The 25,099-nt window shown below is 35.2% G+C and overlaps 1 protein-coding gene across 6 annotated transcripts in view; it reads left to right on the plus strand.

The window, feature by feature from the left end:
• ZDHHC21 (zinc finger DHHC-type palmitoyltransferase 21) overlaps nucleotides 1–25,099 on the plus strand; it is an 89,204-nt gene that overhangs the window by 30,409 nt on the left and 33,696 nt on the right. For 5 of the 6 annotated variants that reach the window (XM_058672432.1, XM_004581093.3, XM_058672434.1 and 2 more), the window contains 3 exons: nucleotides 14,593–14,709; nucleotides 24,075–24,118; nucleotides 24,653–24,905. In XM_058672432.1, coding sequence (XP_058528415.1) covers nucleotides 14,593–14,709; nucleotides 24,075–24,118; nucleotides 24,653–24,785 — 294 coding nt within the window. In that variant the 3' untranslated portion in view covers nucleotides 24,786–24,905. Of the gene's footprint in view, nucleotides 1–14,592; nucleotides 14,710–24,074; nucleotides 24,119–24,652; nucleotides 24,906–25,099 lie in introns of those variants that run through there. The other variant, XM_058672436.1, reaches the window with a different exon arrangement.

Here is a 25,099-nt window from a genome sequence, read left to right on the forward strand (position 1 = left end):
GAGTCACTTTTTTAAAATGGAGAAATGGAAACTTTGATTATAGGTGATGTGTGAATATGGAGTACTTCAAATTGGAAATTGAAAATAAAAGTAAGTTTATTTTTGTATCAGAAATTCGAAATACATACATATGAGGAATTTTCAGAAAGTTCATGAAAAAATAAATATTTGCAAAGGTCTGAAAAAATTGTAAGTCACTCTTCACTTACATGTTAATACTTGAGGACTAAGACATTTTACATATGTGTGTTTGTATTAACCACACACACTGAGTGTTGACAACTACCAGTAGCACGAAAGTTTACTGAGAGATTAGAAATGCTAAAGAAATACGTAGAAAATTAGTACAAAGTGGCGTTTGAAAACTCAGACCAGATTTTCCTTACACTAACCATGTCTATAAGCAACATAAGTCATTGGATGTGTTAGTCAGCAGTATTGTCAATTAAAAAAAAAATCAGAATTGATTGAATCCTAGTTGATTGAAATAAGGCAGCAATTGGTTATCTTTTTAGAGGGTTCTATATCCAAGGACTGCTCCAGCTGATTGGTATCCGTGGGTGGTCATTGAAGCAGTCACCTGCAGATGATAAAGAACAAATTTGTTTTAGGAATAAGCAATACATAATAAATAGATTATGAATAATTTGAGAGAGAGGAGAGAATTACTTGTTCAGTGGTACTGAATTAAAATTAATCTCTTAGCCTAAGTTTATGTAGTGTCATTATCTTAAGTGGAATATTTTTATAGTTATTATCATATAGTATGTGGCATTGTCATGTTAGAGATAATGAAATATAAACTCTCAAAGTTTATTATATCATTTCCAAGATCATTTTGCTCCCTGTTGAGGAACCTAGGGCTTGTTAACTTTGTCATGATCAGCCTCTGAATGATGTGCTTTCATATCTGGACAGTTTCACAAAGTTTATGGAATATTCGTTATCTTTAATCCTATTTTTCCATGAACATTTTTTTAAGAGTTTGAAGCTATACATTATTGGCACATTGTAGTTTCTTGGTAAATTGATTTAGGTTGTTATTATTATAAAATACACTTATTTATGAGTAGTTACAATTTGTGTCTTAAAATAGTTCCCCCCCTCATTGTTAGCTTAAGATATTTCGGCTTTCTTTTTGTTACTGTTTTTGGTGATAAATCTTGAAAAGTTTTTTTTTTAACTTTTTTTTTAACTTTTTTTTAGCTTTTAACTAGTTCCAGTGCATCATAAATGTATTGTAAATAGCAGATAGTTCTTTAAAAACAAAAAGAACAACTAGTCTAACAAACATTTTCTTAATTGGAATAGTCAATTTTTATTTACTAGCACTAGTATTAATTCTGTCATCTTTCTCTTTATTTCCTATTTGTCCCATTTTCCTCTTTTCTTGCCAGTTTTGGAATTTTGATCCAAGATGCTTAATTACTTCTGATGACTTACTTTCACTGTTTTTATTATTTTCTTAGATGGGAGCTCCTTATACTTTGACTTTGTTTATGAAGTTAGTGCTTTGGCCTTTGCTCACATAATGAATTTAGTGGCTCTAGAACACTCCCACCTTAATAACCTTCGTTATTATGAGAAACAACATAGATGTGGATATAAAATAGATATTTATAATACACATGACAACGGGCATTGTAACATGCATTATGTGTTATAATGCATTTATTAATATATATTGTGGATACATTTGATTTACTCACATTGTGGTGCTTTTTCTAGTCCTTTATGTCTTCACAAGTGTCTAAACCTCCTCTGGGATTATTTTTTCGTATTTTTTTATTGCAAACCTTATCGAAAAAATTCTTTCAGTTTTGGTTTGCCTGAAAATATCTTTTATTTCTCCTTCAGTTCTGAAGAATTTATTGATTGGCACAGAAGCAGCGGTTCAGCAGTTTTTAAAAGACATTATTACATTGTCTTATGATTTCCATCATTTTGTTGTAAAGTCAGTTGTTGGTCTTACTGATACTCCATGCAATGATTATCTTTCTCCTGGCTGCTTTTGTACTTCTTTTCCACATTTGTGAGTTTGCAGCAATTCTGTGGTCTGCTTTGTAGTGTTTTGTTACCGTTTTTCTTGCTGCAGAGTTTACAAGTGCTTGACTCTGCCCACGGGGGTGCAGGGTCCCAAGGCCTTCGACCATCCTCTGCTTTCTCATGCCACCAGCAGGGATCTGGATGGGAAGTGGAGCAGCTGGGACATTTGGGATCACAGTGTGTGCAAGGCAAGGATTTGGCCACTGAGCCATCGTGCCAGGCCCATGCAGCTCTGGAATTCTAACGACATGTTTATGAGGGCTCTTTGCATAACATGTCTTGTCTTCTCTGCATTTTCCCTTTTACCGCTTTGTTCTCTAGTCTGGATGTTTTTTCTTAACTGATCATCTGACTTACGAACCAGCTGTCAACTCTGTCAGATCTACTGTTAAGCCTTTCTATTTAATTCTTAATTTGATTGTTGTTTTGTTTTGTTCTTTTACTTAGAATTTCCACATGGTACTTCTTTCATAGATCACTTTTCTGGTGAAATTCTTCATTTTGCTATCCAGTTTTATGTTTTTATTAATACATTTGATTCTCAAAGTCACAGCAGCTATGAGATAATTACTGTAACACAATTTTAATTCTCAAGTTAATGTGCTATTAATATAAAAGAACAGATTCAGTGTGGCTCATAGAGAGAATTCAAATAGTTCAGTTCATTTCTCACATATTCCCTGCTTTCCTTCCTGTTTCTCATTCTCTTTCACTTTTGAGATAAATTTTTGAATTTATGTTGTAGTCAAAGACCGATTGCGCCATTAGATAAAGGAATTTGAGTAAAAACATGAAAAGGCCGTTGCTCAGTAGGAATATAGCTAAGCACTAGAAACAAGAATCAAATAAGAAAATGTTTCACTTGGTGACAGTAAATTTCAAAATAATTACAGATCATTAAAACTATAGTGGTATCTCAGATATATTTGGCATATATATTTTTTGAACATATTAGTTACTTTAATGTCTATGAAAACCTCAATTTTGAGACAACCTTGATCCATTTCTGTTAACTTCTTATTGTCTTGTTAGTCTCTGTATTGCTCCTATAGTCTGACATGAATGTTAACGTTTTTCTTTTAATATTTGTCAGCTATGTTTAACAAATTTTAGAAAATCTCAATGATTCATCCTTTCTCCAGATATGATTTACTCTTTTATTTGGCATAATGTATAAGAAGATTTATCTTTTTTTTTAAAGATTTATTTATTTTATTACAAAGTTAGATATACAGAGAGGAGGAGAGACAGAGAGGAAGATCTTCCGTCCGATGATTCACTCCCCAAGTGAGCCGCAACGGGCCGGTGCGCGCTGATCCAAAGCCAGGAGCCAGGAACCTCTTCCGGGTCTCCCACGCGGGTGCAGTGTCCCAATGCATTGGGCCGTCTTCGACTGCTTTCCCACATCACAAGCAGGGAGGTGGATAGGAAGTGGAGCTGGCGGGATTAGAACCGGCGCCCATATGGGATCCCGGGGCGTTGAAGGCGAGGACTTTAGCCACTAGGCCATGCCGCCGGGCCCGAGAAGATTTATCTTAATCTAGTCATGTTTGTATAGCCGATTTTTAAAAAAGATTTATTTATTTATTTATTTAAAATGCAAGGGCAGATTTCCAGAGAGAATAATAGAAAGATCTTCAATCCATTGGTTCATTCCCTATGGCTGCAGTGGCTGGAGCTGAGCCGATATGAAGCCAGGATCAAAGAGCTTCCTCTGGGTCTCCCACATGGGTGCAGGATTCCAAAGGTTTGGGCCATCCTCGACTGCTTTCCCAGGCCACAAGCAGTGCATTGGATGGGAAGTGGAGCAGCCGGGACATTACGTACTGCCCATATGGGATCCCGACACTTGCAAGGGAAGAATTTAACCAATTGAGCCATTGTGTTCTACCCATAACCAATGTTTCTAATGTTGAATAACATAATATTGGTCTTAATGCAGAAGTTCTTTGGAAGATGACATTTATTGATATTGTGTAAGGATTTATGATTGCTGGTTATGTCTTTGTGCAGGACTGGTTTCAGTTTGCTTTTATGCATATTATGCCATTCTTTTGAGGTTTCAGATGAAAAACGGGTGTTTCCTGTGCATTGTGCGCTTCAGTTGTTGTTTCCCTTATCTTGTGAAGATGCAGGATGCCTGGAGCCTGTATTTCTCCTTGGCTGTTCGTACAGTATTGCTTGTGAATGGGCAAGTGGCCTAGGTTGAAAAGCAGGGGACCATGTAAGATTCACCTTAGTGCACCTGTGCCACCTGGGGATGTTGGCCTTTGAAGTTCTAACTAGTTTGGCTACTGTCCAGTATCTTCAAACAGCTCTTTAGTAGTTAATTAGACTTTATCTGGCTTTTGATGATGTTCTTGGAGGGAAGATTGGTCTCACACAGCCTATTTCTATATAGATATCAGTGTCAATAGCATTTAGTTTAAAAATTTCTTCGTGGATGTTTCTAATCATTGCTACCAAACTGTACAACTCCAGAAGATAACATTCATGTCTTTGTCTATGTGGATGATAATTGTCAAGTTGTACATATGAAACTTCTTTGGTTGTTAGATTCAAGAGCTGTTTGGCTTTAGGGAATGAAACTCATTGTGGACTTTCTAGGTGAAATAGAACTTAACCAAACAGGAAGATGGAAACAGTTATTGCTGGATAGAAGAACAAAAGGCTTAAGGCAGTAAGGAATAACTGTGTGTAAGGTCAGATTTGCAAGTGTTTCTAAGGCTTATGTGATGAAAAATTATTGTTACCGTAGCAGTTCTTATTCAGAGGTGACCTTTATTTTGATTTTTTGTTTGTTAAAATAAAGATAGAAAATTGTGAAAATAGACCCACAAAGCAAGTGTTTTGGTGCAGTGGGTTAAGCTAAAACCTGGGACATCGTTATCCTCTGCTGGAGTTCTTGGGATCAGATCCACCTTTGCCTTCTGATCTAGCTTCCTGTTAACTCACCTGGGGTGGGGACAACAGATCATGGCCCAAGTACTTGGGTTTCTGCCACAGATGTGGGAGGTACAGTTGGAGTTCCTGGCGGTTGGCCTGGCCCAGTCCTGGCTATTGCAGGTAACCAAGGATTGAACCAGCAGATTAAAGGTCTGTCCCTCCCTCCCTTTTTTTTTTCTCCCTCTTTGTTACCAAACAAACAAAAAACTTTAAAAATTCACTATTACTACCATTGACATTGTGAGGTAATAGTTACTTACATTGTAATCCTCTGCAAGTAATCTTGCGTGACATTGGATTTTCATAACTCTTTGATTGTGTCCCTTTCATTGTTCTGTACAAGCAAAAGCTGTATTCAGATTTTGAGTATGTGTATAAAGATGGCCAGATAACATCAGAAACCTCATTCATTGTCCTTGTTGCTATTTCTCTGCTGCTATTCAGGATATAGAATAAAGATGTCCAGAAGTTTCTACCCCGACTTGAAAGACAAGTCATTGCTTTGCATCTTCTGTGTTGGAGTGTCATGGCCTTTGACCCCGTGTTCTCTGTCAGGCCAGCTGAAGAGAAGATCCTCTGTACCTTTCAGTCAGACAGATGGCAGCAAAGCCTCTTCTGTAGCCCACCCTGAAATTCCAAAGCTGGATGCTTTTAGTTTGGTTTGGAAAGGAAATGTTAACAACCTTGAACTGTTTATTATGCTTTATTTCGGTGAAGGTGCTTATTGACTGAGCAAGAAAAAAGACCATTTCCCTCTGATACTGTAATAGCACTTGTATTTAGTAGAACATGGGTACATTATGATTACCGTAAAGGGGAAGACTGTTGAGAGTGGGCTACTCGAAAGTTCCAGGACATGACACATGAACAGTTTGGGAATCAGATTTTTATTCATGTTTCTCTTCTCTCATAATCTTATAAGTTCCTACCAACCCTGCTTTTAAACAGTAACTTAAATCTTTTTTATTTTTTCTTACTCTTTACTGTTAAAATATTTGTCTGTCATTGAATATGCAATGATTTATACATTTTTCTTTCAAAAGTTTTTGTATGTGGAGTTTTGAAGAAATATTTGAATGTATCCTTTGCTCAGGAAAAGAAGGAGCAAGAGGAAGCTTAATGACTTTATAGTTCATCATGACTCAGTGCAAAACTTTAGGATTGCTTTTTTTTTTTTGAAAAGCAGACAGAGAGCCTTTGATAGTTCATTCTTCAAATACTCTTGTCAGTCAGGGTTGGGTCAGGCCACAGCTAGGACCCCAAAACTCACTCTGGATGTGCCGTAGTGGTGGCAGGGATTCAAGACCTGGAGCCATCGCATGGTGCCTTGTCAAATGCTCGTTGGTAGGAAGGTGGAATCAGAAGTGTAGTTATGACCTACACCCCAATAGTTCCTTATCAGAAGCAGTCTCACCTGACCTATGTGCCGGATGTCTTTTCCTTAAGTTTTCCGAAGTGTTTATTCATTCGTTGGAGAGGCAAGAAGAGACAGGGAGTCATGCACTGGCCCAGCACCTACAATGACTGAACCACACACAACAGGCATTCTGGTTCTCTACACGGGCATCTTAACAAAAATATTTTTTTATTACAAAGTCAGATATATAGAGAGGAGGAGAGACAGAGAAGATCTTCTGTCCGATGATCCACTCCCCAAGTTAGCACAACGGCCGGTTCCATGCCTTAAAGTCGGGAGCCAGGAACCTCCCCCAGGTCTCCCACACGGTGCAGGATCCCAAAGCTTTGGGCAGTCCTAGACTGCTTTCCCAGGCCACAAGCAGGGAGCCGGACGGGAAGTGGAGCTGCTGGGACTAGAACCGGCGCCCATTTGAGATCCCGGTGTGTTCAAGGTGAGGACTTTAGCTGCTGGGCTACGCTGCTGGGCCCGTTAACAAAAATCTTAACCCCTAGGCTGAACTTGAACCCCTAAGATTTGAATTATGTGTCTATACTAAGGAAAGGCCCCAAGATTGAAAAAATAATTAGTATTTACTTCCTTCTTTTAGAAAAATTACTGAAATTTGAACAAAAATTTTCATTCAAAATTAATGACTGAATTAAACATTTCTTTTTAGAATCACTAAATAAAGATTGTAATATTTGAGATATTTGTAAACTTTTTTAAATGTTAGGCTTTAAGTTAGTTAATTTAACTATGGTGTGCATTTATCATAGCAATATAATGTCAATTCTGAAAGTTAATGACTGACTTTGAGTAGTTGCTGGGATTAAAATGATTGCAAAGTTTTCAAACCCTCTAACTGGAGCAAGTTTTGACATTTTAAATGAATGGAATACATGGGCAAAGCAGAAAATAAACCTTTATCTTTTGGAAACTTCACATACTCATTGTAAACGATTATAAACAAATGCCCAATCCTTTGGTATATTTTCAGATTATAGTAAATATTGCCTGCTATTTCTTTTTTTTTAAACAAAACCAGTAGTTGAAAATTATGGCTTTTATATTAAATTCATATATTTGAAGATTATAATTTAAGTTACATGTTGATCCATGAATGATTAGTCATATATTTCATAATTTTTGCTTTCTGTTCATGTTTGTGTATTATTTGAACTAATAAGGAGTCTCTACTCAGTAGAACTGTTGCTGAAAGGGTAAGTAGTGTGGTTTTCCATTTGCAGATAAAATGATGAGGCTCCTATAGGTACAGTAACTTGTCCAACCACGTGCTAACCACCTGGTAGAAATGTGATTTGGCCATTTCTGTCTGTCTGTGGCATTATCAAGTTGCTTTTCAACTTTTCGCTGAGGACCACCTTAAAAAATACTACTCAGGGGTTCTCAAAATGTTCATAGTAAATGCATGTTATGAAAAAAATACAAAGATTCAGCAGGGTTTTTTTTCTTTTTTTGCACCTAAATAAACATTTTTAAATTCAAATTTTCAATGATCTTCTGAAGTCACTTCATGTTATTTTAGTATTAACAAAATTTAAATATACTATTGCAGAGGGAAGGCATTTGGCCTACTGGTTAATTGCCGGTTAAGATGTATCTGTTGTTGGTGCCTAAGTTCAGTTGTCAGCTTTGGCTCTGGCTTTCAGCTTCCTGCCAGTGTCCATCCTGGGAAGTAGCAAACTGCTGTCTCAAGTTCTTGGATTGCTACCCCTCATATGGGAGATGTGGGTTGAGTTTTCAGTCCCTGTTTCCAAGCTGAGCCCAGTGCTGGCTGGTGGCGGGCATGTGGGGCGTGAAGCAGTGAATCCGTACCCTGTCAGGCACTGTGTCTGTCCCCTCTCTCTGTGCCTTTAGTCAATTGAAAAAGCAATCATACAAACCTCATTGAACCCCCTGATTGCTAGAATCATACTTTGCTGTTTCAGTTTTCACTGGAACAACCCATTTTAATAGATTGTCTCATTTGAAGACTGCACTGTACATCTTGTGAAGACGGGTTTTTGAAATACATACCTGCTGGCAGTCACATTACAGGCAATGTTTACTACTTCTCCACTTGAGAAAATCTTGGTCTTTTAAAAAATGAATTATTTGAAATCATTAGTGTTAGAGATTATGCAAGTAATCACTTGTGACATACAATTGTGGTTTAAAGTTGCATCTTTTACATTACTTTCAGGCTAAATAGAATTGGATAGTTTCTAAATGAATCAAATTTTTTCTTAGATGAAGAGCAACAACCAACCTGGTAACTGCATTTAAGACTGTGAGAATAGGGTGGCAGAAGGGGAAGGAGAGGAAGGAGAATTTTGATAAAGGACATGCTGCCAATATTCAGAACAGGAAAATAAATAATGTTCAGCAGTGCAGCCAACTCTTCTCCTAGGCAGGTACATTATTATTATTATTATTATTATTATTATTATTATTATTATTCCAACTGGTTGAGGTCTCCTCGTGTTGCTAGGGCTTCGTGGAAGTGTGCTGCACAACTAGTTGCCTAGCCTTTTGGCTAGAAGAGTAGAAATACAAGGTTTGGTTGCAGGTAGCTTTGGACACTGGTAAACCTCTTTATAATTTACCTTTTTATATAATGTTTTGAAATGGAGTATTTCTGCTCCTTTTTTGCATTTCAGATGAGTATTTTCAGCTTTCTCAACCTTTGTTTTAAATATCTACAAAGGTCATTTATTTATTGCAGTCACTGAAAAGTGGATAAAATTGCTGAAATATTTATCAGAGTGTTGTGGGTTTGGGGTGGTTTGTCTAGTAGTCATGGATAATGAACAGAGTAATTAAAATCAATGTGAGAAAAAAAACGTATGAAAGTACATAGGAAGTTAATCTGGGTTTTGATTCATGTATCCTGAAATACTGATAGAAATCTTGTGCTTTGACAACTTTTATGTTTCCTGAGAGAAGTAATGTCAGGTACACAGCTTACGTTAATAGAGAAAACTAGTTTAGGGGTGCAATTTTCTGGCAGTTGTCAATTCTGCTTGTCACATAGTCCCAAGCCTTCACTGACAAGTGAAAACCAGAGACGAGTAACTCTTGTCTTTGCCCTGCAATACCAGGTTGAAGATATGTCATCATTATACATGCTTACATAAGATGTTGGTCACAGTTACAAGGCATTTCACTTGTGAGATTAATAGTTCTTTTTTTTAAGACTATTTCTTTTTGAGTTAAAATGGTTAAAAATCTGGCAGCACTTTGTCTCATTCCTGTGCTTCTACCAAATACTGTGGCACTGCATTAAATAGTAAGTTGAGTAAGTGAATATGTTGCCTGTTTTCTTACTGAATTGCTCCCAACCTTTTAAGGTTTTACTGCTACAAAATGGTAAGGCAGATAAAAAAGTTTTTCTGAAATATTTTACCCTCAGCTAGGCAGTCAGTTGCCAATGAAATTTACTGTGTGGCACAGTTGCATATGTAAGTGCACCAAAAACTTGTAAACCTTCGATAATAACCATTAAACAGTATGCACCGTGATTTTCCCCTTCAGATATAAATTTCCATTAGGATGTAGTAAGCTGGAAAAACACCTCTTACGTAAGGTCTTGGAGAAGTAGGGAGAGTGGTACAGAATAGCTTTGTAACTTTTTGGCATTTTAGACTCTAGTAAACTTAAGCTAAGGTCCATTTGAAAAGGTGTGGATAACCAAAGAGATGTTATGGGATTTTATGATTAAAGAAATATTTTTCATTTTAGTGGAAGAGTAATTACCACATGAGCACATGCTCAGCATCTGAACTGGCTACTTTGTCATTTTGAAAAGTCACATACATACATCTCAGATACAATTTAAACTGTTTTCCTTCTTGAAAAACAGAAAACAGGTAAGTGGCTTCCCAATGCCACAATGTTTCTCAACGGGGAGGTGGCATCTGGAGGCATGTTTAGTTGTCTCAGCTTGAGCAGTGCTGCCTGTGTCTGATAGATAGATGGATGGATGGATGGATAGATAGATAGATAGATAGATAAAATCACAGACAACTTTACTGTGCTTTGGTCAAGAAAAAAGTCTGATAAAGTGATATTTGAGCAGGGGCCTGAAAAAAGTGAGAGAATATGCATCTGCATAAGTGGGAAAGACTTTTTGGGAAAGAACCAATGCAGTGACCCTAATGAGGGAGTTTGCTGGACACATTTGAGAAATAGCCAGGTTAATGTGATGGGCTCTGAGTGAACAGGAAGTGTAGATAAGGTTAGAATGCTGTGATCCTTAACTCCCTCTTTGTTATTCTCTTTTGTATCTTTTTTTAACATGTTTTTGTGTTGCTTTTCTTAACCCTGTGTAACTAGACTTTGCATTTTACTATGGATTTTTGAAGAGTTCTGTTTTTATTCTATAGTTGAAGTATCCTTGTATTCTATATTTTTGCTTTATTTCATTTTAGTACTCTTTCTGTCATGAAATATGCATATGGAAGATTGCACAAAAATTTTAAAAAGAGGTATGCATTTGGCTTAGCAGTTAGGGTGCTGGTTAAGGTGCTTGTATGCAATATCATTTGATTCCCAGTCTGGCTTCTTTTGCCAACATGGACCCTGGAATATACTGGTGATGGCTCAAGTCATTGGATCCCTGCCTCCAATGTGGGAAACAGAAATGAGTTCTCAGCCTCTACCTTTGATCCAGCCTAGTTCCAACTCTAAGAGGTGTTTAGGGAGTGAACCAGCAGATGAGCCTCTAGTTCAACTTCTTGAATATAAAAAAATTGAAAACTGCATACTTCAGTGAATTTCCTAATGCTTCTTTTTTCTTTTAGAAATATTTGACTTATTTTTTTAAAATAGATGTAAGTAAATGTCATTAATGTATATGTTGCTATAAATACACAGTCTTTCATCTGATGTAAAGCAGTTTATCCATTCTCCTGGCTAACACTTACGTTGTTTTAAATTTGGATCTGTTAGAAATAATGCCACCCATAAGCAACGTTGTTTGTTTCTTGTACATGTGCAAATCATCAGTATGATTCTCCCATATTGCCATGTAGGTACAATCTTTTTCACATTTCTGCCTGGAACTGAATTTTGTGATGCTATGAGCTAGTATAAGAGATAATGTTTCATTTGTTCACAGGTGAATTTCCAGTTCATTTAGCATCATTTATACAAAATATAATTGTTTTAAAATTTTTTATTGGAAAGGCAGACTTACAGCGAGAATAAGAGATGGAGATAAAGATCTTCCATCTGCTGTTTCAATTCCCAAATGGTGACAATAGCCAGAACAGAGCCAGTCTAAAGCCAGGAGCCAGGGTATTATTTCAGGTCTCCCACAGGACTGCAGGTTCTCAAGGTTTGGGGACATCCTCCACCACCTTCCTAGGCCACAAGCAGAGAGCTAGATTGGATTTGGAGCAGGTGGGACTCTAATCAGTATCTATGTGAGATGTCAGCACTTGTAGGTAGAGTTAGTCTGTTGAGCCATAATACTGGCTCCCAAAATAGAAATCTTTACCCCTCCATTTTCAGTGCTGTCTTTACTATAAATAAAAATTCATATGTGTGTGTATTTGCTTTGGTTTTTCCCTCATGTTCCTATCTGTTGTCTCTCCTTTGGTTACACCAAGCTGTCATGATAACTAGTTTTATAGTACATTTTGCTCTCCAGCAAAACAATATTTTCAACCTTTTTTCATTATCTTCGTAAGAAGTAACTCTTTTAAACATTTTTCTCCTCCATACAGCTAACTACTAAGGCATAAAATTTTATTGAACAGTATCTACTGGGTTTTGTAGGGCCATAAACTATTGTTCTAGCTAAGATTTTTTTTCTCCGAGAACCAGTTTTTTCCCTCTTAGAAGTGATGCTGGCCCTGTTGAGCATGAATGGAGTGGAACAGATCCTCCTGCCAGCTTCTTTGTATGTAATTTGGTTATGCCACTCTCTGAATTTTACAGCTCAGTAAGATATGCCAATCTCCGAAGGACAAATATCATATGTTCTCATTGAATAGCTTCTGGAGATCTAGATATAAGTCCTCAGAGAAATCTCCAAATTTAGAGTTTTTTCTGTTGTGATGGAGGAATGACAATTATTTAACATAGCTTTCTCGAGAATAACAGGAGTTAATTTAAATCGTATATGTGTGTATGTGTGTGTATTTGATTTGGAGAGAAATGGATAAAGAAACTTTTAAATCTATTCCATGGAATACTATTTAGCCATTATTAAGAACAAAATTCTACCATTTGGAACAAAGTGGTCCCAAATACAGACCAAAAACAAAGCAGAACAAAAAGTTCCTCTGTAGAGTGTGAGCTCTGCTGTTTGGGGGATCTTTTAGTAGGGCTGTATTCATTCTGTGTGTCATTTTGGTCAGTTGACATCTGTACATCATTTTCTGTTCCGAAGACAGCACCAGAAGAAAATTGCTTTGATAACAGATTAGAAACCTGGGCAGTCCTATAACCATAAATGAGAAATTAAAGCCTTCCTTGCAAAAAATATTTATAGGTTTCCCGGTGAGTTCTTGTTCTGTAAAACGTAGCTGCTTTTGATTGTAACACACAAACTATTTCAAATCATTGAAAAAGAGGGAGTTGCCTGCTTCAGCTCACTTTTTTGTGACTAGTTGATCATGCATATGCACCCTATCAAGAAAAATAGAATGAAAAAGGAAAACTGTAGTGTTCATTTGATTATAAACATTGATGAATAACTCTTACTGTATTAGCAAACTGAATCTGATTAAGTACACAACCAGCCTGACCAAGTTGAGTTTATCCTAGGGATAAAGGTTGTATTTGCATGGGAGTTTCTGTTAGTAGGGAGCTGGTGTTTAAACCCGTGATTGAAACCTGTGGCTCTCACTGAAGTACTTAGTTTTGATTCTTCTCCCTGCCTCCTGATTCCAGCTTCCTGCCAGGTAAGATAGTGGGAGATAGTGATAATAGCTGCAGTAATTGGGCTCTGGTCATAAACGTGGGAGACCTAGGTAATGTTCCCATTGCTGGCTCTGCGTGTGACTCAGTCTTGGCAGTTATTTAGGCATTTGAGGAATAACCAACCAGTGAATAGAAAGAAGCTCATTCTCTCTGTCTCATTCTCATGTTGTCTTTCAAATTAATAAAATAAATAAAATCTATCATTATTATCAGTTTTATCACAACAGAAGAAAGCACTCAAGTGAGTATCTCATTGTATAAAAACAAAGATGGAGATCAACATTATTCATATTGTATATTCTTAGCAATCAGAATTAGGGGAAAACTTCTATAGTCATAAAGATAAGAGATTTCTAAAAAGCAAAAATAAAAAACCCATCTAGCCGCAGTTTGCCACGGTGAAATGTTGACTTTTTTACCCCCAAGTTTAGTGACAAAGCATTGATGTTTACCTTCATTATTGTTGTTAAGCATAGAGCCAGAATGGGTACTGCAGAAAAGTAAAGACATAAAACTTTGTTCCATTGATCGTCTCTGTTTCCTCTGTTTAAGTTGTATCATGATATTGTAGGTATAGACAATGGTAGAAAGGCCAGCATTCTATTGTCAAGATGTATTTGACAGTTTCTTTGTGAGTCCATCTTTTACCAGAAGTAGAGATGCTTGTTGCAATGTATCTTTACTTCTCGGGATGATAGTTCCTGTTATACCATTCCTCTAGATGACTATATGTAGATACATGTTTACCTCTGTATCTGTTGATCTTGTATTTTGCATGTAGGTTGCCTTATATAAGAGAGAATTATGATATTTGTCCACCTGAGATTGGCTTATTTCATTGAGCATAATGGTCTGTAGTTGCAACCATTTCGTTGCAAATGGTAGATATTTTTATCTTTTTAATGGCTGAGTAGTACTCCATTGAAAAGATACACCATAGTTTCTTTATCCACTCCTCTTTCAGTAGGCCTCTGGGTTGTTTCTGTATCTTTGCTTTTGTAGATTGTGCTGCTGTAAATATAGAATTACAGATTTAATGCAATCCTAGTCAAAATTCCAACATCATTCTTCTCAGAAATAGGAAAGATGATACAGAAGTCCATCTGAAAACACAAGAGACCACGACTAGCCAAAACTATCCTGCAGAATAAAAATAAAACTGGTTTTTCTTTTAAAATAGCAGTGGGTACAGGTTATAGATCAAGTTTTGGTTACTAGAACTCAAAGCAACTCTTCAAACAGTTTTTAAGACTTTTTCTTTGTTTTAATAGGACCTCTTTATTGTTAGACATGAATTGGCAATAATGAGACTGGCTGCTTTTATGGGCATTACTATGTTAGTTGGAATAACTGGACTCTTTTATACACAACTGATTGGCATCATTACAGTAAGTATATTTTTAATGTAAATTGATATATTTATGAATGTATTATCTAAGTATGAACTTAATTTCCAGCAGTTATGAGTTCACAAATGAAAAGAGATGTTAATTCATTTTTTATAATTCCATTTTCTTATACATGTATAATTTTAAAGTAGTTATGATCAAGTGTAAAACTATATACAATTATGTACCTTTTAAAACTAACAAGCATTATTATATGACTGTAAACATGTTGTTTAAAGCCTATGATAGTTACATGTACTGTGTTTAGTACATGTACTGTGTTTACTGTGTTTAGATGCTGTTACTCAGCATCTAACATGCAGTCTGTTTTTTGTATTGACACAACAAAACTTTCAATGTCTCACTTTCCTCTTTATTTGGGATAAGTTCTTAAAAATGGAGTTGCTGACAGAAACATTTCATTAGTAATTAATTCCTTTCATTGGACATGTATTTATTGATGTGCAAACAAACTTAACAAGTGACTGTCATTGTTTATATAGAATGTCTAAAAGTTTGACTGACAGCCTCTGATTTTAGAAATGCGTTGAAATAATTTAAAATTGTTACATTATTATTACATACATAATATTTTTAGGAATAAGATTTACTTATTTCTGCCCTGTTTTTCTTATTAGCTACACAGAACCCAGCCATTTTTTTTTTCGCACCATCTAATTTGGAAGAACTGTATCAAACATACAGAAGTGTTGTAGTAGGTACTAATATTCTGTTAGGTATATGTGTTTCATGAGTTTCAAGGGTCAGTTTGAGATTGTAGGCATAGAGGTAATGAGTGGTAAGATTGAAACATATGTTGCAGAACCAGCTTTTGTTCTTATTAGCCAGATTGGGCTGCGTTATCACAATAGGAAAGATTTTAAAGTGAGAAAAGTTATATTAAATACAAATTTTAAATATAATGTACTGTATTGCAGAAGGTGTAAAGTAAGTGGCCTTCACATGTAATGGGGATGTACACTAGTATAGCCTTTTCAGAGGACAAATTGACAGCGTCCATCAAAATTTCAGATGCACAGCTCTCCAACCTTTGCATTTTTAGTTCATATTTTTACCCATGTGTATTCAAATATGAATACTAAAGGACTGTGTCTAAAAATAAATTATATATGACATGTATGTATATGAAAAGTTGAGGGGGCATTGTACAGTGGAACAGTATAGTTAAGAATGAGTATTTCAATATTACTGTAGCTATTCAGGAAAGTTTGATATTGACCTGGAATAGACACATGAATCACTGAAACAGGATTGAGAGTTGAGAAATATACTTTTGTCCTTGAGTGTTCGTGGGCAGTTGGTTCTAGGACCTTCTACAGATACAAAAATAACTCTGGATGCTTACATCAGATAGTGTGGTAATTGCTTGTAACCTGGGCACATGTGCCCATTTTGTTTAAATCATCTCTATATTGCTTTACCTAATACACTATAAGTGCTTTGCCAATAATTGCTGTGCCATGTTCTTTAGAGAATAATTGGAGAATAATGACAAGAAAAGGCTATTCAGTACAGGTGCAGTTTTCCTTTTTCTTAGATATTTTGAATCCATGAGTGTGGAACCCCAGTTGTGGACAGCTGGTTCTGTGTGCATTGTATGAATGTGGGTGGCACAGTCTGCACTAGGGAAAAGAATATTTTTTGAAACAGATGGTGTTAGGACAGTAGGATAGTTAAATGCGAAAGAATGAAGTTGTGCTCTTACTTCATATTACATAAAAATTATGTCAACTACAAATGGTTAATAGTCCTAAATGGGAGAGCTAATGTAATAAAACTTGTAAGCAAACTTGGGAGTATTTTTATTAACATAATAGGCAATGTTGAAAAATAGAAATATTAAACTTAATTAAAATTGCAAACTGCTGTACTTTAAAACACTTAGTTAAGAAAGTAATAAGACAGACCTGGCACAATGGCTCAATGTCCACATCTTCTTGCTTCAAGTGCCAAGATCCCATTTGGGCACCGGTTCCTGTCCTGGTATTACATGTCAAACGATGATTTCTCCCAAAAGTTTAATCTCTTTTTGCATATATACATTGTATTTTTGTGTATATGTATTTGTGTGTATATATCTATGGTTTATGTGTGTATATATATAACATACTTTATATAACACACATATCTATATCTCTGTGTGTGTGTATATATATATATATATGTATATATATGTAGCAGATAGATAGATAAGCCTCTCAGCGTCCTCTGTACAAGCCAGCGTGGGTAACTACTTCTGTGAAACATCCAAGAAGAAAGTAAGCAAGCAAGGAAAGGTGAATATAATCTTTTGATTAGTCTAGTCACTGTGTCTGCTCTTGAATGCAAACAGAAGAATATTTCAGGAACTTTGTGGAATATGGAATTAAAAGGTGACTTTATTTGATGCAAGCAGAATTTGGAAGTCATACATGTTTGCGGTCTTCAAAAAAGGACATGGAAAGTGTGTATTATGAAAAAGCTGTTCATGAATTTCAGAACTATAAAAACCAAAGTAGAATCTTAATTTTATTCCTTCATAAACTTTTTGAAATACCCTCAAATTTACAGACAAAAATTACAGTAAATTTTAAAATTTATTTAAAACTTAGTTTCATACTAAACTTCAAGCATCTATTTTGTTTGGAGTACAAAAAATGTCTTTAATATGCTGCGCTTCCTGCTCACTTAAGGTTTTAAGGCTTGGTTATTTAGTTATTAATGCTCCTGACATTTAATTTTTTGATGGTAGATCTAAGTAAAATTATATTTGTTATTCTAAGTTAAAAATAATACTTTGTGAAAATATGCTTGCTGTTCATTTTATGATTAGACTAGGATTATCTACAAGAAATTTTAGATTTGAATATGTTTTGTCATACTTTGAATCCATAGATCTATCCATTTAGTATGAGAAAAATGAATTTGGTGCTTGGTGTAAGAAAGGAAGGAAGTAGGAGAAGGAATCAAAACACCAAATCCTTCCACTGAAATGTTTCTTTATCCAAGCCATGCACTCCAGTGATGGAAGAGGTTTGCATTTTGTGAACTATATGATTGTATAACTTGATTGTGGAACCCATTAGACACAAGCAAACAAAACCAAAGGCTGCGTCTCTTTAGATTTAGCATGAGGTTTCAAGAAAGCAGAATATTATTTTCCTGGAAGTTTTCCCTGTATTCGCTTTTACTAAGAATAAATAAAAATTTCTATCATGTTTAACAGGGAAAATCCCTTCTTTCTGTTGATACTAGAAGGTAACAGGATAATCAAAGCAATGATAATCTGATGTCATTTTGGACCTAGCAAGAGTAGATTATCTGTGACCCAGATAAAATCATTAGAAATTACTTAAAATAGTGCATTTCTGATCTCATTTTGAAGTTTAAAAGATCTCAGCATATCCACATGTTTCTGTGTTATAAATTAATCTGAAGCCCAGTTCTTAAAGATTACCTTGATTGTTTTTAGAATTAATTTTACACAGGATTTAAATAGATGTGTTTATGTATACTTGCTAAACTTAATATTGAAGTTACAATTAAACAGTCTGCTTTGAGGCATTAATTTTTATTTCAGACACAACTATTCTAATTATTCATTGGGTTATGTATTTAGTCTGTTTGAATGAAAGTAGATAGTGCTGTTATTAATTTAATAGATGTCAGAATTATTGAGCAGTAGTTCATTCAGTCACAGCAAGGATGATGTCCATTTTGATGGGTTCCAATACTACAGTGGTGAGTGTATTAGTCATGATTTCACTCACTGCACTTGGAGAGTGTTAATCAAGAAGTGGTATAACAGCTGGCATAAGGCATTCTGGTGAGGTCTGACAGCTATTGTATAGTGTGATACTGCTCTGACAGTTTGTCTAAAAGTTGTATACAAGCATTTTTGTTTTCTGGGTATTGTGGAGTTCATGTACTAGTACAAGCTTTTGATGGTGTCCCTGGAACTTAGTGGTTTTCTCTGTTTTGAGTAGAGGTTGGAATGAGGAAGGTGTATTTAGTTGCAGTTTTATAAAAAGCTTTAAATTAAAAAAAAGTCATGATGTTTGGTTTCATAAATACTATTGTTGGATGTTATCTGAAAAGAGGAAAATGTTTTTCTCCCCATAAAGAGTGGCTCATTCTATTAAATTTGCAAAGTAAAGGATTATCTGAGGAGACTTAATTTTAACTTGATTACCTTATGCAATGAAAAGTATCTTATGTTCAAAATATTAAATCTTTTAAAGGAGATTATGTGTTAAATAGCATTTCATTAATCAATTAGTGGATTTATTTGCTTTTTAATATGTACTCAGAAATGTGGACCTGAGATTATTAATCCTTATAATTAAATTTTCCAAGTATGGTCTGAGTCACTGTGGTGAATTAGCAGGCTTCATTGCAGTCTCTACACAAATTACATTCAATGTACTCAACTCAGCAAATCATTGTGGATATGGAAATGATCACTAATTATGTTGAACACAGCTCACTTATATTTCTATTTAGGGAGTTCTTTGTAGCATTTTTATTTTCTTTTTTGAATTATATTTTTGTTTAATACAAACAAACCAAGAGCCCTTTTAATTGTCATGTGAAGTGTCTTCCCAGTAGCTTACTAACAGTATGGAAAAAAGTCACGAAAATATTACCTTTTCTTATATGCCTTAAAATACCAAATATTAATATTGAAGATAGTATTTCTTTGGATTTAGGATAGAATAAGGAACATGACAGCCACTAGGTTCCCCCTCAACAAGACCTTAATTTTAGTACTGAGTATATTTTGTAGACTATAAAAACTTTTTAGAAAGGAATGATCATCACAATTACTGCTGGCATCAAAGCTGTTATGTGTGGAATTGGATTCCTTTTTATCACAAACATGTTCCGATATAGAAGTGTGTTGTATACAGCATCATTTCTCTTTGCTTAGTGTAGTATACTACTTAAAAGGATTTCTGATAAAATGAAAAATAATTAAAAGTTTAAATCTGTTTCTATAATTTTTCAGTAAAATACTGCATTTTATTTTTCTGAAGGCATTGCTAATTATTTTAATGCTGAGTAGATTTCTTTTTTAAAATAAAGAAGCTAAACAGTTATAAATTTCCATTTACTTGTGATTTTCCCCATTGATTTCAATATCTCATGAATATTTAATTTGACTTACAAAGCATCCTGGGATTGGTGAAGGCAGTGATTTGTGTATTTATAGCCTACTTGTGATCTTTTGCCACAGTGATTCATGTTTCTGGCACATTATGTTGATAAATTGGTTATTCCGTAAGATCCCTGCCAAAGGGACACATTGAATGCCGATCTTCTACCGATAACCAAAAATTCTGTCAGAAGCATAATTTTGGCGTTAAAGATGTAAGAATGGTTGAATTTTAGTATTGATTGTAAGTAAAAATCTTTAGCTATTTTACATAGTATAACTTAGTACAAAACTTATATAGCACATTATTGTGTATATTCAATCTTTCTCGCCTATTTTGTGTCTTCCTATATAGTTTTTCTTTTCTTGTATAGTTTTAAGAGTATATTCACCAGCTTTTATTGGACTCTAAACTGCTAAAGACTGTTTTGTAATAGGTAGTTAGCAAATTTTTGGTAGGTGGATAAATAGAAGAATCATTGTTGAGCCAATTAGATCTAGTTCTTTCCAGTAGGTTGTGCACCCAGGATTTTTATTTGTATGGTCTCATATAGTCCCTGTCATTTTATCTTTAATGATAAAAATCTACATGGCTGCTTATTTGAACAACAGTGTTTTAATGTTATAGTTTGGTGTAACTGCAAAGTTTTAACCCTTTCTTAGGATCAGAAATATCAGCAGAAACCAGGATTATTGTTTATTAAGAAATTTTAGTGGATCCAACATGTGTCAACTCATTTGACTAGCCTAAAATTATGAGCGAGGTATTATTCTGGAACTGAACTGCAGAATTTTAGGAATTTTCTTAAGATTCCATAGCTAAACAATGATTTGAGAAGACATTTAGAGATAAGAGAGATTTCCAGTGGCCGCAGACGTCAGATCTGCTGCCACTCATTTAGTTCCATGTTGGATTAAATATTTATATGACCTTCAAATTGCTGGTTAGTCCTTTGTAGGAGATGGATACTGAAAGAACCATTCATCTCAAAGGGGTATAAATAGTCTGGCTTCAAAGGACTGCTAGAATTCATAGCACATTTTCTCTCTGTATTATGAATAAAATGAAATGTGAGGAATCATTCTTGCCGTAGATGCTGAGAAGTGAAAAATCTTGCTTAGAAGTAGTAGAAAGTAGTAATGGATAGAATAGATATATAATAGTGAAAAACTTTTCAGTCTTTTAGACTATATTAATATAGTCATTGAGTTAGGAAGCTATATGCAGTAGAGTTAGAGAACAAGTGATAGCTGCGGTTAGATTGAATTGTCTTGGAGCCATCTGCAGATCTGGAAATTCCATTTTGAAACTGTTTCCAGAGTTAATTATACCCAGAGGCAATGGCTGTGGCTCTTTAAATTTCAGATTCCAAAAAGATAGTCCTCATAACTGGATTGCCACTTACTCCTTTATTGATGACTAGTAATCGTGCCAAAGGACTTTTCAGCACAGTATTTTCCTTCATGATGATGTGTGCTGGTATTGCGAGGTGAGAATGAACCCAAAGCAGGATGAATGAGTTGGGTGGATCTTCCCATCAAACATCCTGGGCCAGAAGGACCTGGGTCCTCAGTCTGTGCAGGAAACTTCTGGTGCTACATGTTCGCTCCTTTACCTCCTGCTTCCATTTTTCTATCTTTAAACCAATAAATCTGTCTCCTTCCTTCTCTGTAATCACACTCTTCCCATTTCCCAATTCTAGATGTACTTTTATTAGTTGACATAGTTTTTACACTGAGCCTGAAAGATCGTTTCTTAGGGTAACGTCATTCATCACCAAAAAGTGGTGTATTGGTTGATGAAATAGGTAAGCCCTATATTTCTGTATATCTTACTGCTTTAGTCCTTTTAAAAAAATAATTTTCAATGTTTGAAATAGTAAAGGATTGTTTTATATCATTTAACTATGAAGACTAACTTGCATTTTAGATATAATGGTCATTATGCTATAATCAAGGCAAAATAATGGTAACATATAGTAAATACTATAAATCCTGGAAGAATGAATTTTTCAGGATGGTTGAGTTTTATAAGTGACCAATGGTTTATAAATGATATTTGCACTTTTGAAGGATAGCAGTTATCTTTTTGATTATTTCCTGATCAGCGCTGAAGGTGTGAAATCTCGTATACATGGAATTGCCTGTATCAACTGTTGTAACTAAATATTATGCATGAAATGATAGTGAACATCACATCTTTTGAAAGAATAGCTTTCAGCTTATGACAGTTTAATAGGTATAGTTCTAGTTTTGTCTTGAAATAGATTCCAGGATAATGTCAAAATCACTTGAAAATGAGAAGTTCTTCCATGTGAAATCTGAAGTCTGAAGTTTATTAAAGTTCCTTTAATGCCACAAATTCCTTAAGTTTATAGTCAAGTGACAAGTTTATGCACAATAAAAATTTCCCTTATTACAGACTGGTAGTTTGACCTTTCCATTGCCTTCTTTATTCTGAAATAGTTTCTTAAAAAAAAAACCCTAAAATTTTATCCACTTATTTGAGAGGCAGAGACAAAAAGGAACAGGTAGAGAGGCAGAGTCACACAGAAAGAGAGCTCCGCTCCTTCATGCCCCAAAGCTCAGAAGCCAAGACTGCACCTGGCACTTAGGCCAGATTCTGAAAATTCAGAACTTTAGGTGAACAGCAGGGATCCATTTACATGAACATCACCACTGTCTCCAAAGGCCTGCATCATCAGAAACCTGAAATCACATCCACGCATTTAGAGGTGAGACGTGGTTGCCCCAACCACAAGGCTAAATGCCCAACCCTGGTTTCCAACTTTTAAGTGCTTTCCACCACCGTACTGTAATACCACTCATCTTTCCTAATACAGATTTTTTTGTTTTTATCTAAATATTTTCTTTGTACTTTTGTACACACTATCTCAGTGACTTTGGAACAACTCATCTTCATTCGACTATAAGAAACCATTGTGAGGGCAATAGGGCCATGAAAGGTTAATTGTAGCATTGTCATTAGATACCATGAATTCCAAAACATGATGGGAAAAATAATATACATGGAATGTAGAACTAATTTTAAATTTCTTTATAGAACCCTGAAAAATCTGCAGATGAAAGTGTAATTGGTTTCTAGTCATGTAAAATACAGATTGATTTCCTTCAATGCAGATTCACTTTCTCTAATGCAGTTATTCAGGTATTCATGCGTGAGAATTTAGTGTTAGGAGTTTTTCATGTAATGACTCAAAAGACTTTTTTCGTGAAAAAAAGTGAAGAAGCAGTTTATTTGTATTATTGGGAAAAAGTACAACGGCCAAATAATTCTTGGCATTTGAATTGTAATCCAAGTTTGTGTGCGTATAATACTGCATGATAATAACAGTTCACTTTGTACCATATGGAAGTGAGGTAGGGGGTAAAGGAATAAGAGGAGAGAAATGTGTGTAACTTTTTTGTATATTTGATGAAATATGTTATTTTTGCTGCTTTAAAATATGTGAAATATAAATAACTAAAAATAAGATTATGTGATTCATGTTTTATTTGGATATTATTAAGTTGTCAATCTAATGTCTTATCTTCTGTTGACATGAATTAAACCAGCACTTCTAGAAGCTATCTTTGTTGAATTGTTTTCCTCATGTATTTGTGCTATAACATTATGGAAAATGCACAATTAAAAAACTGAATGATTATGAAGAGTAGTTTTTCTGTTAAAGAAAGGAGATAATTTTTGCCAAGGAACACCAACTCAGTTAACTTTAGTTTCCAGAGCTGTAGCTGTTGTAATATGGAAAATTCATAGATTATGTTGTTGAATTTTACTGTTTACAGAAATCCAACTCACTGTCTCTTGGAATTTTACATTCATTAGTATCTTTCATGTGTCATTTTGTTATTTATTTTTAATGCACATTCCCTGATAATTGAATTGGTAATAAACGCTAGGCTTCTGAAAAGAATTAAGAAGAAAACCAATGTAATAAATGGTTATAGTTTAATGAGGTAGTACTCTTAAATTCTTGTAAGGTTTCAGATTTGAATCTTTTTGGCATAATGTTTCTCTTTTTCCAAGGGAATCCCAGTGTATATGCAGATTATGTAAAAATTTTAGCACACAAATAGAAACTGCGTACATTTTCAAAATATTCTCCGAATAGGATTATAACATCATAAAATATAGAATAAAGATTTGATAACTTTGTTGTATCTGAGTATAATTTTTTATTTTCAATAGGATACAACATCTATTGAAAAGATGTCAAACTGCTGTGAAGAAATGTGAGTATGACAGTGGTATGCATGTAAAATCTGTAGTGTTGGCATCTGTTTATCAGAAATATGTGCATTTGGTGGGATGATAGTGAAATGATGGCTTTCTTTTGGTGCCTTCTCTGAGTCCGGAGCTACATAAGCATATTCCAGTCCTGCAGTAGGGGTCTTCCCGCCCTGATAGTTTTCCAACAAAATGAATACTTGATCTTTCTTGTTCCTTGTCGAAAGTAAGTTAAATTATTTGTCCTGAAAATACATCAAAGGAGTTCTGCTACTGTGTTGTTGACACACATTCTGTTAATCCTGAGACTCTTGTCTGCTTCAAAAGTTGTCCTGGTTGATTGACGACACAGATACAATATCTGCTATCCAGAGTTGCAACTCAGCTGCATGCCATAATGAAAGAAAAGCTGTGTTTGTGATGCTGGGACACAATTCATCAGAGTCCAGTAATGGATCCCCAGCCAACCTGTATTGTTTTAGCTGACTGAAGTGCACCCTGGGAGTGCTGTCTTTCACTAATAATGCTGTCTTCTGTAGATCGAGGCCCCGAAAGCCGTGGCAGCAGACCTTCTCAGAAGTTTTTGGCACTCGTTGGAAGATCCTGTGGTTCATTCCTTTCAGGCAGAGGCAACCACTGCGAGTTCCCTACCACTTTGCCAATCATGTCTAAACAGATGGATGGTGGGCACAGATGGGTCCTCCATGCTGGAAATGCGTTACAGGTTTTATGATAATAGAACTATGACAGTCTTCAAGTCAATTAAAATCCACCCACCAATCTTAGGCATCATAATGTGCCCCAGGCTTTATTTTAATAGTGATCTTGATCCTGTTGTGGGACTAATGCAAGATCTATATTTAAAGTTTTAAAGCATGTTAACTTTCAAATTAGCTTTCTACAGGGATTTCTTTAAATGCTTTTGTTAGTAAACTCAAAAGGCAGTGATTTGGATGAAACAGTTGTACATAATTTCTTTTAGAACT

The sequence above is a fragment of the Ochotona princeps genome, chromosome 14 (assembly GCF_030435755.1).
Source record: "Ochotona princeps isolate mOchPri1 chromosome 14, mOchPri1.hap1, whole genome shotgun sequence".
In the NCBI taxonomy this organism is placed as follows: Eukaryota; Metazoa; Chordata; class Mammalia; order Lagomorpha; family Ochotonidae; genus Ochotona; species Ochotona princeps.